Here is a 14,322-nt window from a genome sequence, read left to right on the forward strand (position 1 = left end):
CACCAAAGTATTGGAGTTTCAGCTTTAGCGTCATTTCTTCTGAAGAAATCCCAGGGTTGATCTCCTTCAGAATGGACTGGTTGGATCTCCTTGCAGTCCAAGGGACTCTCAAGAGTCTTCTCCAACACCACAGTTCAAAAGCATCAATTCTTCAGCGCTCAGCCTTCTTCACAGTCCAACTCTCACATCCATACATGACCACAGGAAAAACCATAGCTTTGACTAGACAGACCTTAGTTGGCAAAGTAATATCTCTGCTTTTGAATATGCTATCTAGGCTGGTCATAACTTTTCTTCCAAGGAGTAAGTGTCTTTTAATTTCATGGCTGCAATCACCATCTGCAGTGATTTTGGAGCCCCCCCAAATGAAGTCTGACACTGTTTCCACCGTTTCCCCATCTATTTCCCATGAAGTGATGGGACCAGATGCCATGATCTTCGTTTTCTGAATGTTGAGATTTAAGCCAACTTTTTCACTCTCCACTTTCATTTTCATCAAGAGGCTTTTTAGCTCCTCTTCACTTTCTGCCATAAGGGTGGTGTCATCTGCATATCTGAGGTTATTGATATTAGCACAATCATATTCTGTAAGAAGTTTGCCCTGAAATTCCATATGCTAACTTTTTTGCTCCAGGTCATACAGTTTGAGTTACCAGGGGAGTATGGTTTGAATTTCAGTCTAGTTTGACTCCAAGGCCCAATCCCTTTCCACCCGACTGTAATATTTCACCTCTTTGACATTTAGATGTTTGAATGGAGTGATACCATGTAGCTTCCCTGGGTTTCATGGGGACATTTTTGTGTCATTGTGTTTCAGAAGGACATGAATTAATCAATGGAACCTCTGAAACAAAATACCACGAGAAAAGGTGGAAAAGTGACTAGAGGTTTCTCCAGTTTAAAAAGGACTGTCAGCGTGCTTCCCGATTCCTCCACAGAGGCCGTTCATGCAGCAGCAGCAGCTGCTGCTGCTGCTAAGTCGCTTCAGTCGTGTCCGACTCTATGCGACCCCATAGATGGCAGCCCACCAGGCTCGTCCGTCCCTGGGATTCTCCAGGCAAGAACACTGGAGTGGGCTGCCATTTCCTTCACACAGCTGCAAATTCCAGTTTCCTTGCCTCACATGGTTGTTGTTGTTGAGTTGCTCAGTCATGCCCGACTCTTAGCGACCCCACGGACTGCAGCATGCCAGGCTTCCCTGTCTTTCACTGTGTCCTGGAGTTTGCTCAAACGCGTGTCCATTGAGTTGGTGATGCTATCTAACCATCTCATCCTCTGTCGCCCCCTCCCCTCTTGCCCTCAGTCTTTCCCAGTATCAGGGTCTTTTCCAATGAGTCAGTTCTTCACATCAGGTGGCCAAAGTATTGGAGCTTCAGCTTCAGCGTCAGTCCTTCCAATGAGTATTCGGGGTTGATTTCCTTTAGGACGGACAGGTTTGCTCTCCTTGCAGTCCACGGGACTGTCACTGTTAGTACCTGTTTGCCATGGCTGAGTCTTCTGTGTGTAGGGATGCTCTAATGCTTTTTCCCCTCCTTCTCTCCCACAATGCGCTGCAGGAAACCATTTCTGTACAGCCAAGGAGCTCACGGAGGAGATCAGATCATTAACGCTGGAGAGGGAAGGGCTGGAGGGGCTTCTCCACAAGCTGTTGGTACTGAGTTCCAGGAACGTCCAAAAGCTGGAAAGTGTGAAAGAAGATTACAGCAGACTCAGGCAAGAATTGGACCAGGGGAGAGCTGCCTATGGTAAGTGGTCGCATGGTTGCCCGATGCAGTATGTGTGCCGTTATTGTACTGGTTCACATGTACCCTTCACTGTGAAGGCTGTCCTGGAGCCACACAGGATATTGTTGCCAGGAGCCCTAGAAAATAGGGCACAATTTCTTCAGCGTTTGTTTTGCTATCAATCTGATGCCTTTTCATTTCCTGTCTTTCCTCCTCCTCTACTCTATGTTTGCTAATGGCCTTGTGATTGCTTGAGGCAATCTCCCCCTTGGCACAGGTCTTGAGAATTTTCTGGCTGACAATTATCTCCCTTTTGTTCCTTGGCTCGGCCTTCTGGCTTGCACAGTCGTACACGAAAGCAGGCTGGCTCTGGGAAAACCAAGGAGAGACCATGGAGTGCCTCTTCTCTGTGGGCTTTTCTGAGAGCTGCCCACAAAGAAGGGGCAGATGCAGAAGACATTGCCTTGGCCAAAGTATCTGCTTGTTGGAAGAGTTAAACTGTTCTTGTGGTCTCTTCTTGTCTAGTTGTTATCAGTAAATGAGGTCACCTTGAAGTTTCACTCTGAGGGATAGTTTCAGCAGATTGTGGTTTAGCCCAAATTAATAAAGTCAAACCTGTTTCTTTAAAAAAAAAAGTAGTAAAGAGTTTCTGATGATTCAGTTTCTAATATACAGAATGAAATCATAGGGAGAAAATTTAAAATACAATAGATGCTGAAACCCATTTCTTCACCAATAAAATGAGATGATAGATTATCCATCTCATAAGCTGGTTAAGTGATACAGATTAATTGCATTAATTTATTAAGATCCTGAGATTGTGTGTGTGTGCATACACCTTTGCCCTTCCCTTGGGAACTAGAGGTTGTTGGAAGGCAAAGTTCATACTAGTAAATCATATTTCCTAAATAAATGTTTACTAGATAAATGAATGACATTCATACTAATAAAGAACTATATTTATAAAGTATACTTGTTTAAAAAATTTCTAATGAGGTGGATGAAACTGGAGCCTATTATACAGAGTGAAGTAAGCCAGAAAGAAAAACACCAGTACAGTATACTAACACATATATATGGAATTTAGAAAGATGGTAATGATAACCCTGTATGTGAGACAGCAAGAGACACAGATGTTTAGAATGGACTTTTGGACTCTGTGGGTGAGGGAGAGGGTGGGATGATTTGAGAGAATGGCATTGAAACATCTATACTATCATGTAAGAAACGAATCACCAGTATATGTTCGATACAGGATACAGGATGTTTGGGGCTGGTGCACGGGGATGATCCAGAGAGATGATATGGGGAGGGAGGTGGGAGGGGGGTTCAGGATTGGGAACTCATGTACACCCGTGGCTGATTCATGTCAATGTATGGCAAAACCAATACAGTATTATAAAGCAAAATAAAGTAAAAATAAAAACTTTTTTAAAATAAAAAGAAATAAGGATGAAGGTATTAGGTAGCCAGATTTGAAATAGGTTCACCCTGGGGGCTCACACAGTAAAGATTCCACCTGCAATGCAGAAGACCTGAGTTTGATCCCTGGGTTGGGATGGTCCCTATGGAGGAGGGAATGGCTACCTGCTCCAACATTTTTACCTGGAGAATTCCCTGGACAGAGGGGCCTCATTGGGTATAGTCCATGGGGTTGCAGAATCAGATGTGACTGAGTGACTAACGCTTTTAACACGCTTATTTGAAAATACTCCACAAATTGAAGTAAATGAAGATTAGTATTTAAAACCAAACAAATATGAAATCAGCTAATAGAAATAGGTGTGTCATTTCACTGCTAATACGTTTTGTTTTAAAGGCTTGCTAACTTTTGCAGAGAGAGGTTCCTTTGTAGTTATCTGAACGACAGGTGCTGCTGTCAGCCACTGTTGTGTCCTCTCAGCAGTGGACACCTCTAAGTTAGCCTTATCTTTTTTTCACTTTTGCAGGTCAGAGCTTTGTGTTTTGCCAAATATGTAAATTAGACACTGTGCATTTGAGCCTTAGTATATAACTATAGTTCTGAGAAATGGCAATGTGTTCCTCCAAGATGTAATGCTGCAGTTTATTATGTTATTGTAGGTCTAATTTTGTAGTTAAATAAATTTTGCTATAAATTTTTATAAATTTGTTTTAAAATTTTAAAAATATAAACAAGGAAAACTATGAGATGTCTTATGTTACCATCCTAAGACTTTTGGCGCAAAACAGGAAATTTATATCTCAGAGAAAAGATGAAAACAAATTTGGACAAATTTAGTTCAGCAATATTTTCTTTTTTTAAAAAAAACTTTATTGAGGAATAGTTAATTTACAGTGTTGTGTTAATTTCTGCTATACAGCAAAGTGACTCATATATATATATATATATGTACATTTTTTCATATTCCTTTCCATTATGGTTGTCACAGGATATTAAATATAGTTCTCTGTGCTATACAGTAGGATCTTTTTATCTATCCTATACATAATAGGATGCAGCAATATTTTCATTTGAACAGTTAAGCTCTTGAAAGCCATTAATATCTCTTTTTTTAAGAAAAAAAAAAGCTGTGCGGTACTTTTTGAATCTCATCATTGTCACTTGACTAAGTATTTTCAAAATGATGAATAAAACATAAACAAATGGAATGAGAGATTGTTACCGTGGATGATTCTAAATTGCAGATGGCTCATTACTGTGAAGGCATTCTTTATGTTTTATCCTTGGATTTTGCTGAATCAGCTACCCTTTCCCTGTGCTTCGTGTTTGTGTGTGCGTGCGCACACTGAGTTATATTCGGCTCTTTGAGACCCTGTGGACTGTAGCCACCTGGCTCCTCTGTCCATGGGATTTTCCAGGCAAGAATACTGCAGGGGGTTGCCATTTCCTCCTCCAGGATGTTTTCCCCACCCAGGAACAGAAACTGCATCTTCTGCAGCTGCTGCTTTGGCAGGTGGATTCTTTACCACTGAGCCACCTGGGTAGCCCTTCCTTGTGCTTTACAGGCTAAAGCTAATTTTTAAGCAATCTAAGGTGACTTGGCGTTAGGTGAACCAAATTAATAATCTTTGGTTGGTGAGAGTGTAAGAGACAAAGAAATAAATTCTTAGTAAAGTGAAGCTTTTATCCATTGATATGATGTTAAACTAGACCAATGTCCATATTCTTTGTTGGGTTTGAGAGTTAAAAATCTGGAGTGAGCTCTGTGCTCAAGTTTAAATGTAGAGCAAATACAAAGAAGTAATGTGCTTCTGCACATTACTGAGATGGTTGGATTGCATCACCGACTAAATGGACATGAGTTTGAGCAGACTCCGGGAGTTGGTGACGGATAGGGCAGCCTGATGTACTGTAGTCCGTGAGGTCGCAAAGAGCTGGACACGACTGAGGTCGCAAAGAGCTGGACACGACTGAGGTCGCAAAAAGCTGGACACGACTGAGGTCGCAAAGAGCTGGACACGACTGAGGTCGCAAAGAGCTGGACACGACTGAGGTCGCAAAGAGCTGGACACGACTGAGCGACTGAACTGACTTAACCAATGTGCTACTGCAGGTATTACCGTGAGCTGACTCTTTTTTTTAGTTTATTTTATTATTTATTTACTTTACAATATTGTATTGGTTTTGCCATACCTCAACATGAATCTGCCACGGGTGTACACGTGTTCCCAATCCTGAATCCCCCTCCCACCTCCCTCCCCATACCATCCCTCTGGGTCATCCCAGTGCCCCAGCCCCAAGCATCCTGTATCCCACATCAAACCTAGACTGGCGATTCATTTCTTATATGATATTATACATGTTTCAATGCCATTAATCTTAGATAAAACATCTTAAAGTAAGACTATTAAAAAATGAGCAATGTGTAGTGTTCTTAAAAACAGATTTTTTATATATTAAAATTTTTTTCTATATGTTATTTCCTATTTTATTTCTTTTTTATTAAAAAACATTTTTTTTACAAGTGTGTTGGTTTCTGCCATATAACAATCAACCATAATTACACCTGCGTCCCCCACCTTTGAGCCTCCCTCCCCTCCGTCACCCCAGCCCTGTAGGTCATCACAGAGCGCCAGGCTGGGCTCCCTGTGTTACACAGCCAGTCTTAACCAGCTGGCTGTTTCACACATGACAGTGTGCATATATGTTGGTGCTACTTTCCCCATTCTTCCCACTATCTCCCTCCCCCACTGTGTGCACAAGTCCATTTACTACGTCTGCGTCTCTGTTCCTTCCCTGCAGATTGGTTCATCAGTACTATTCTTCTAGATTCCATATGTCAAACTGGCTCAACTTTGTTCTTTTACGGCTGAGTGATATTCCACTGTATGTATGAGCCACACCTTTATCCATTCATCTGTTGATGGACATCTCGGTCGCGTCATTTTCTGGCTATCGTAAATAGAGCTGCAGTGAACCCTGGGGGTATATGTGTCCTATAGGATTGTGGTTTCCTCAGGGTATATGCCCAGTGGTGGGGTTGCTGGGTCATATGGTAGCTTCATTCCTAGTGTTTTAGAGAATCTCCATACTGTTCTCCATAATGGCTGCATAAGTCTACATTCCCACCAGCTGTGGAGTAGGGGTCCCTTTTCTCCACATCCTCTCCAGCATTAATTGTTTGTAGAAATGGCTTTGCAATGTTGTGTTTTTTCTGCCCTACAGCGTGAATCAGCCATAAGAATACATGTATCCCCTCCCTCGTGAGCCTCACCCTATCCCACCCACCCCCACCCTGCCCCTTGAGGTGTCACGGAGCACTGAGCTGAGCTCCCTGCGCCGCACTGCAGCTTCCCACTAGCTGCCGGTTTCACACATGGTAGTGCATATATGGAGAAGGCGATGGCACCCCACTCCAGCACTCCTGCCTGGAAAACGCCATGGACGGAGGAGCCTGGTAGGCTTCAGTCCACGGGCTCGCGAAGAGTCAGACACGACTGAAGTGACTTAGCAGCAGTGTGTACATGTCAGGGCCACTCTCTTAATCTGTCCTGCCCTCTCCTTCCCCTACTGTGTTCACGTCTGTTCCCTGTGTCTGCGTCTCTGTTCCTGCCCTGTGAATAGGGTCATCAGTACCACTTTTCTAGATTCCATGCATGTGTGCATGCTAGTGGTCGCAACAGTCAGGGACCCAGGCTCTGTGATGTCGGCTCTAGGTAGGCTCACCCAGCCATGTGTGTGTCCACATCCAGTCGGGGGGTTCTGTGTCTGTAGCGGAAGGGGAGAGCTGCAGTCTTAGCGAATAATCAACAATCTCTGTCATTCAGAGGGTTCTTAATGATGGGGAGAGTGTATGTGATGGCGCATCGCAGATGAACTTGCTTTGCTACATCACTTACAATGTCATTACATCTCGTGTCTCTGGTTCAACTGTGAGCCCACTGAGGTGAAAGCACGGTCTTTAGGTTTCATTTTTGTTGTTGGCAGTATCCCATGATGTCATTAAAAACAGTAAATAGGCCATAAATATTTGTTCACTTACTGGGGCCAGATGCTGACAAGAAACGTTAGTCCTTTCTTCCCTTGTTTTGACTCACAGACCCAGACCTTGGATCTTCTTTTTTTTCAAATGTTTAAAATTCATCTCCCAGTCTAATTAAGGCAGTGATAAAGTTTTTTAAAGTTTTTCATGGAAGATGCTTGAGTTGTCCGAGTTGGATGTACAGATTGGGGTGGCAGCAGACGGAACAATGTGATGAGAAGGACTGAAGTAGGCCAAAGTACTTGGGGGCAGGGAGACAGTGACACAGAGTCTGTTTAAAGAGGGGAGGAATACCCTGGGTGCTTATACCCAATCAGTGGTTCCTAAGACTTCAGGAGAACGCATATGAAGTCTGAGCAGTTTTAGGGGCAGTAAATAGATTAAATCTGTCTTTCAACCTTTGAATACTTGTGGAAATTAACTATAGACCTTTAATTATTGTGGATTTCAGTGTTTTCTTTTTTTAAGGGAGAGTGGTATGAAAAAGAATCAGTAACATTTTTAAGTTTGCTACGTCTGTTTTTCAGAAAAAAAGACAACCCTGGGATTTACAGAACCGTGTTTCTCTCTCTTGTGTATAAGTTGGTAATCTGTATTGTCCTTTATTAATATTGTTGATTTCATACTGTAACTTGGATATAAAGGAAGCAGATGTCAAGGGGAGAGATTTAATCACAGAATAATCAGGGCCAGAATTTTAAATAGGACATCATTAGCATGGTAATGAATTTTCCCACTTTATGCCAGCTGCCCGAGTAGAAAAGATGCTACAGATGTAGCTCAAAAATCCGGCAGCGCCTGTGGCCCAGTGAGCTGTCAGGAGTCCACGTAGGATCTGTGAAATGCGTGAAAGAATTCTCAGTGCGGGTGTCAAATGGTGTTTTTTTTCTGGGAGTGATGGCTGGCTGTGTCCAGACTAAACTCATCTGTTGGCCTTTCAGTGAGTATGGAGGAAGAGGAAGTCAGATAAGGGGCAGTTTTTAAAGGTGATAAAGTGGACTTGGCTCAACTTTTCAATTATGGTTTGGGTCTAATATCTACTTTTTCCTTTAGGCTAGAAAGGCCACATTCACATAATCCTACCCTTCTTCTTGGACTACCTCCTAAAATAGGTAATAAAAGGAAGTTTGATGCCGTTTAGTGAGATACCAGTTTTTTTAACTCTTTAGTCCACTGGTGAAACATCTTTTGTAAATCACTTTAAGAAAAAGCTTTTGAACGCATGTAAGAATTAAAGATTTTAAAATTTAAAAAAAAAATAAAAAAATAATTAAATTATAAAAAAAAAGAAAAAGTTTTTGGTTTATAGATCATGTGATTTAACAGGCTTTGCATATATAGGCAGTCACTCCTTTTCCACATTTATTATCTATATTTAGGTGAAATTTTCAAGAAAAATTAGAACAGGGAATAAAGTCTGTCTTTTTGGGGAAGGGGTTGGGGAAGAAATGGAAAATTGGAATTTATATAAATATACATCAAAGATGGACACAAAAAATTAACAAATATAATGGAAATATAATGGAAAATTTGAGACAGAAGAAAATGTAAGTGATGAGTGTTAATTATTTCGGTTGAGAATATGATGTGATCATGAACTTCCTAGAAGCCAGAGCAAAAAAGACCAATAAAACATCATCTGTCCTCCTCAAAAGTAGCTTAAAGCATGAAGTTTTCAGGAATATGGAGTGGTGTTAAATCCTTAAAGGTGATTTTTTTTGAGAGTGTAATGGAAAGTCTTCATGAGTAGATTTATAGCAAATGAAAAAGCTGCTACCAACCATTTCTGACAAAAAAAAAAAAAAACAGATGAAAGCAGTAGTCCGTGGGAAGCCTGTGAACCTGTGCACAGACTTCAGATCTGCGAGTCTGTACATTGTTTTCCACAAAAAGATCCAGTTACTCAGCAGATTTTTGAGGGAGTCAAAATTTCCTTCAAATTTTAAGTTCCTCCAAATGTTAAGAAACTGTTAACGTATAATTAGATGGAAGTCAATTAGGAAGGCCTCAGGCTAATTGAGTTTAAATATAGGATCTTCCGGTGATCTGACATCAGTGGTTCTAAGTCCCTGGAACCTGAAGGGGTGGTTGCTGCTGCTGCTAAGTCACTTCAGTCGTGTCTGACTCTGTGTGACCCCATAGATGGCAGCCCACCAGGCTCCCCTGTCCCTGGGATTCTCCAGGCAAGACCACTGGAGTGGGTTGCCATTTCCTTCTCCAATGCATGAAAGTGAAAAGTGAAAGTGAAGCCGCTCAGTCATGTCCGACCCACAGCGACCCCATGGACTGCAGCCCACCAGGCTCCTCCGTCCATGGGATTTTCCAGGCAACAGTACTGGAGTGGGGTGCCATTGCCTTCTCTGGAAGGGGTGGTTAGAGACCCCTTTCTGTAGATGCATCACAGGGATTTCTAGGTGGCCGGAGTGGTAAAGAATCCACCTTCCCGTGCAGGAGGCGCAACCGATGTGAATTCAATCCCTGGGTCAGGAAAGATCCCCTAGAGAAGGACATGGCAACCCACTCCAGTACTCTTGCCTGGAAAATTCCATGAACAGAGGAGCCTAGTGGGCTACAGTCCATGAGGTAGCAGAGAGTCAGACATGACTGAGCAGCCTGAGCTATTTGTCTGGGAACCAGATGAGTGTTGCAGTATTTCAAGGTGAAGGAACTTAGTTTGTTATATGGCAAGTATTTTATTAATGTCTGCCTCTCTAACTGGAAATCTTTATTTGTTTAGATTGAATCTATGTATAATATGAATATTTTGGAGAAAAACTTTCTTTAAAATTTGAAAATTTCTTTTCCCAGGTTTTTCTGTGAGCTGAACTTTCACATCTCTAATCATCTTATTAAGTTATCAGAATCCCAGTTAAATACACATTTTCATTTTTTAGTTTCTCTCCATACTTTTCTTCTTTCCAGTTTATTCTTACATCACTGTGAGTATGGTTATTTCCCTTCAGACTCTCTTGCTGTAAAATTCTAAGCTTGAAATTCGTGATTAATTTCCTTCCTCTTTTATTAAATAATCATGATAAGTCCTTTGGGAGGCTTCTCCACAACAGTGCAAGAAGCCTGTGTTAGTTTGTGGGTGGCCTCAGTTCAGTTCTGTTGCTTCTCCATCATCTGTGTCTCATCTGGCACGTGTGGCATCACAGTGTGAGGTTGGATGAATAAATTCTTTCTGCTTCCCAGGTGTTTGATGTAAGTCACGGCAAAGCCAGGTGTCTGTTTCATTTCTCTCCACCCCTCCATCATTTAAATTCTGTTATTTAAGTATAGTTGATTTACAATGTTGTATTAATTTTTGCTATATAGCAAGTGACCCAGTTACGCATATATGTATTCTTTTTTATATCTGTCCATTATGGTTTATCGTAGAATGTTGAATATAGTCACCAAGCTATACAGTAGGACCTGTCGTTTATCCATTCGATACATAGAACCTTACCTCTGCTAACCCTAACCTCCCCCTCCATCCCTCTCCCGACCCATCCCCCTTGTCAACCACAATCTGTTCTCTAAGTCCATGATCATGTTTCTGTTTTACAGGGAAGTTTATGTCCTGTTTCAGATTTTACACGTAAGTGATATTAAATGGGATTTGTCTTTCTCTGTCTGAACTTCACTTAGTATGATAATCTCCAGTATCATTTGAAAAGAAAGTGAAAGTGAAAGTTGCTTAGTTGTGTCTGACTCTTTGCAACCCCATGGACTATACAGGCCATGGAATTCTCCAGGCCAGAATACTGGAGTGGGTAGCTTTTCCCTTCTGCAGAGGATCTTGCCAACTCAGGGATCAAACTCAGGTCTCCCGCATTGCAAGTGGATTCTTTACCATCTGAACCACCAGGGAAGCCCAAGAATACTGGAGTAGGTGGCCTATCCCTTCTCCAGGGGATTTCCCCAACCCAGGAATCGAACCGGGGTCTCCTTCATTGCAGGCAGATTCTTTACCAGCTGAGCTGTCAGGGAAGCCCCTAGTAAAGCCTCTGTGTTCCAGAATGACTCAGACAGTTCCTGCAAGAGGTGAAATCACTGGTTACTCTAGTCCATTCTGGTCTTGAATTCCCATGATTCCTTCCAATTTTGTTCCTTTTTTTTTTTTTAATTGACTCTCAAATATTTTTTTAAATTGTGGTAAAAGTCACATACTATGAAGTGTACTGTTCCAACCATATTTAACTGTACCATTCAGCGGCACTACATTTATTCACATTGTTGTACAACTTTTCATCATCAGACTCTTGAATTTCTTACCTTCCTAAACTGAAACCCCCTGTCCTCCCATTAAACACTAACTCCTCATACCTGTTCCCTGCACTTTGGCCCCTGACATCTGCCAATGTACTTTCTGATTCTATGAATTTGACTATTCTATGTGTCTCATGTAAGTGGAATCAAACAGTATTTGTCTTGACCTAGTGTCCACTTCTGATTTCTTTTTTCCATTTTTATCCATGCAGTTAGTTTTAGAAATCCTCACTGATGCTACTCCTTTTTCTACATGTATCTCCATTTGCTTTTTTCCCCAGAGATTTATTTGTTTATTTTTGGCTGTGGTGGGGTTTCGTCGCTGTACATGCAGGCTTTCTCTAGTTGCAGTGAAGGGGGTCTGTTTTCTAGTTGTGGTACCCCGGCTTCTCACAGTGGTGGCTTGTTGAGGAGCAAGTGCTCTAGAGTGCTGGGGCTTCAGTAGTTGCAGCACTGAAGCAGGCTAAGTAGTTGTGGCAAATGGGCTTAGTTGCTCCAAGGCATGTGGGATCTTCCTGGACCAGGAATCAAACCAGTATCCCTTGCATTGCAAGGCAGATTCTTAACCGCTGGATCACCAGGAAAGCCCCTCCATTTGTTTTTTATACTCCTATAACAATATTTCCTCAACAGAGCCCCTAGGTGGGAATAGAGTGACAATTTTAATAGTATTTCATACCCAATTGCAGCAGGTAGTTTTTTGACATGCTGATTTGTTTGGAGCAGGAAGTTGGTTCTATGTTATAAGGTGGGTCCATGTGAATCTTAAGTACTTGACAAGTGTTCTGCTTTCTTTCTGGAACATTCTTGTCAACCAGCGCCTATGTTAGTCTCTGTCTACATTTCACTTGGACTCAGGGCTTTTGATGACCTTAGTGTGTGCACACACATGCACACTCATACACACCCTCCTGAAAATTAAGCTGAAAATGGTGGTAAGCGGGATGCCACAGTTCCTGGCAGAAAGCCCCTTGGCCAGGGTTGCAGGAGGGGTTATTCATTTCATGGGGCTGTACCCTGACTCGCAGAATGTTTCTCATCCTTCACATTGTCTTTTGTGCATCGCTTCCTCCCACACCTGGTTTTAAATGTTCTTGGGTGGGAGTTTCCAGTAGTCATGTATGGATGTGAGAGTTGGACTATAAAGAAAGCTGAGCACCGAAGAATTGATGCTTTGGGAATGTGGTGTTGGAGAAGACTCTTGAGAGTCCCTTGGATGCAAGGAGATCCAACCAGTCCATCCTAAAGGAATCAGTCTTTAATATTCATTGAAAGGACTGATGCTGAAGCTGAGGCTCCAATACTTTGGCCACCTGATGTGAAAAGATTGAAGAACCTGATGCTGGGAAAGTTTGAAGGCCAGAGAAGGGGATGACAGAGGATGCGAGGGTTGGATGGCATCACCAACTCAATGGACGTGAGTTTTGAGTAAAACAGGGAGGCCTGGTGTGCTGCAGTCCGTGGGGTCACAAAGAGTCAGACACGACTGAACTGAACTGAGTGGGAGTGGTACCACCCTCAGTAACCTGAACAACTTCAGCATTATGTTATGATCTGAAAATAGAATATTATTGTTGTGATTATTAGAACTTAATTGAAATTAGGGGAATTTAATTCTCTAAATATTATCCTTAATGTAGAACCTTATAGATTTAAAAATGAATTTGTTTGGGATTTCTCCTTCTGTGGTCTTTATTGTATGTATTTAGCATGTGTTTATTAGATCCCTTGCTGTGTGTACAGATTAGCTATAGCTTTAATGGATTTGATATGTTCTTTGAAAGGAAGGAATGATTCCCTGTATGGTGTCACTTTCTCTTCAGTAACAAATGTTGGTCTCTCTTCTTTTGGGCTAAGGCTGCACATGCATTTGGTTGTCTGATCCTCTGGACACTTGTGCAGCTGGCCCAGCTCCATCTGTTTCACAGATGAAGATGATAAGACTCAGGAAGGATGGGAGTCTTGTCTGAAGTCACATGGATGGGAGAGGTCAGGGCTAGGATTTGAATCCATGGCACCCCACTCCAGTACTCTTGCCTGGAAAATCCCATGGATGGAGGAGCCTGATGGGCTGCAGTCCATGGGGTTGCTAAGAGTCAGACATGACTGAGCGACTTCACTTTGACTTTTCACTTTCATGCACTGGAGAAGGAAATGGCAACCCACTCCAGTGTTCTTGCCTGGAGAATCCCAGGGACAGGGGAGCCCGGTGGGCTGCCATCTATGGGGTCACACAGAGTTGGACATGACTGAAGCGACTTAGCAGCAGCAGTAGCAGCAGCATATTGTGATTTCACCTTTTATGTAGATTTATATTCTTTATGAACCTGATTCCTGACATGAGGTCTTTCCACCCTCCCTTACCACGGGCTTACTACCCTTATTACCAGCCACCTCCATACTGCACTCAGAGTTGAGAGTATGGAACAAAAGTCCACTAACATCATCTCTTGAAATGATGTTGAGTGTCCTGAAAAGAGAGGCTGTTTTCATGTTTGAAATTTCTAAGTACACATTCTATATTGAATGCCCCAAATGACGACCTGCTGTCTGCAATCTCCCTACACTCATTGCATCATGGAACTTGACAGGAGGTTCTCTAGGTTATCAGCCATGTAATACTCATATTTTGTATTAAAACCCAAATTCTTTATTTTGGGAGGATAACTAATAGGGACTTACCATTACTGCCACAAATGAGAAAAAAGTTGAATTATAGCAATTTAGTTGGATACAAATATGGGAACTTCAAACCGCTTTTGGATATTTTATTTTCAAAGAACTATGGCTAGTTCTGCTTCCTGTTCAAAAATGCTTAAATGTCAGTGTTTTCCTTCGTAGTCCTGTAAGATCAGGCATTGATAGTATATTGATATCCC

General features: G+C 42.0%; 1 protein-coding gene across 9 annotated transcripts in view; it reads left to right on the forward strand.

Annotated features, from left to right (window-relative positions):
* DISC1 (DISC1 scaffold protein) overlaps positions 1–14,322 on the forward strand; it is a 488,958-nt gene that overhangs the window by 263,131 nt on the left and 211,505 nt on the right. For 8 of the 9 annotated variants that reach the window (XR_011253159.1, XM_069572613.1, XM_069572618.1 and 5 more), the window contains one exon: positions 1,557–1,745. Coding sequence is in view for 7 of the 9 variants with exons in the window: in XM_069572613.1 (XP_069428714.1) it covers positions 1,557–1,745 (189 nt within the window). In the remaining 2 variants the exon portion in view is untranslated. Of the gene's footprint in view, positions 1–1,556; positions 2,360–14,322 lie in introns of those variants that run through there. The other variant, XR_011253160.1, reaches the window with a different exon arrangement.

Source organism: Ovis canadensis, chromosome 25 (genome assembly GCF_042477335.2).
Source record: "Ovis canadensis isolate MfBH-ARS-UI-01 breed Bighorn chromosome 25, ARS-UI_OviCan_v2, whole genome shotgun sequence".
NCBI lineage: Eukaryota > Metazoa > Chordata > Mammalia > Artiodactyla > Bovidae > Ovis > Ovis canadensis.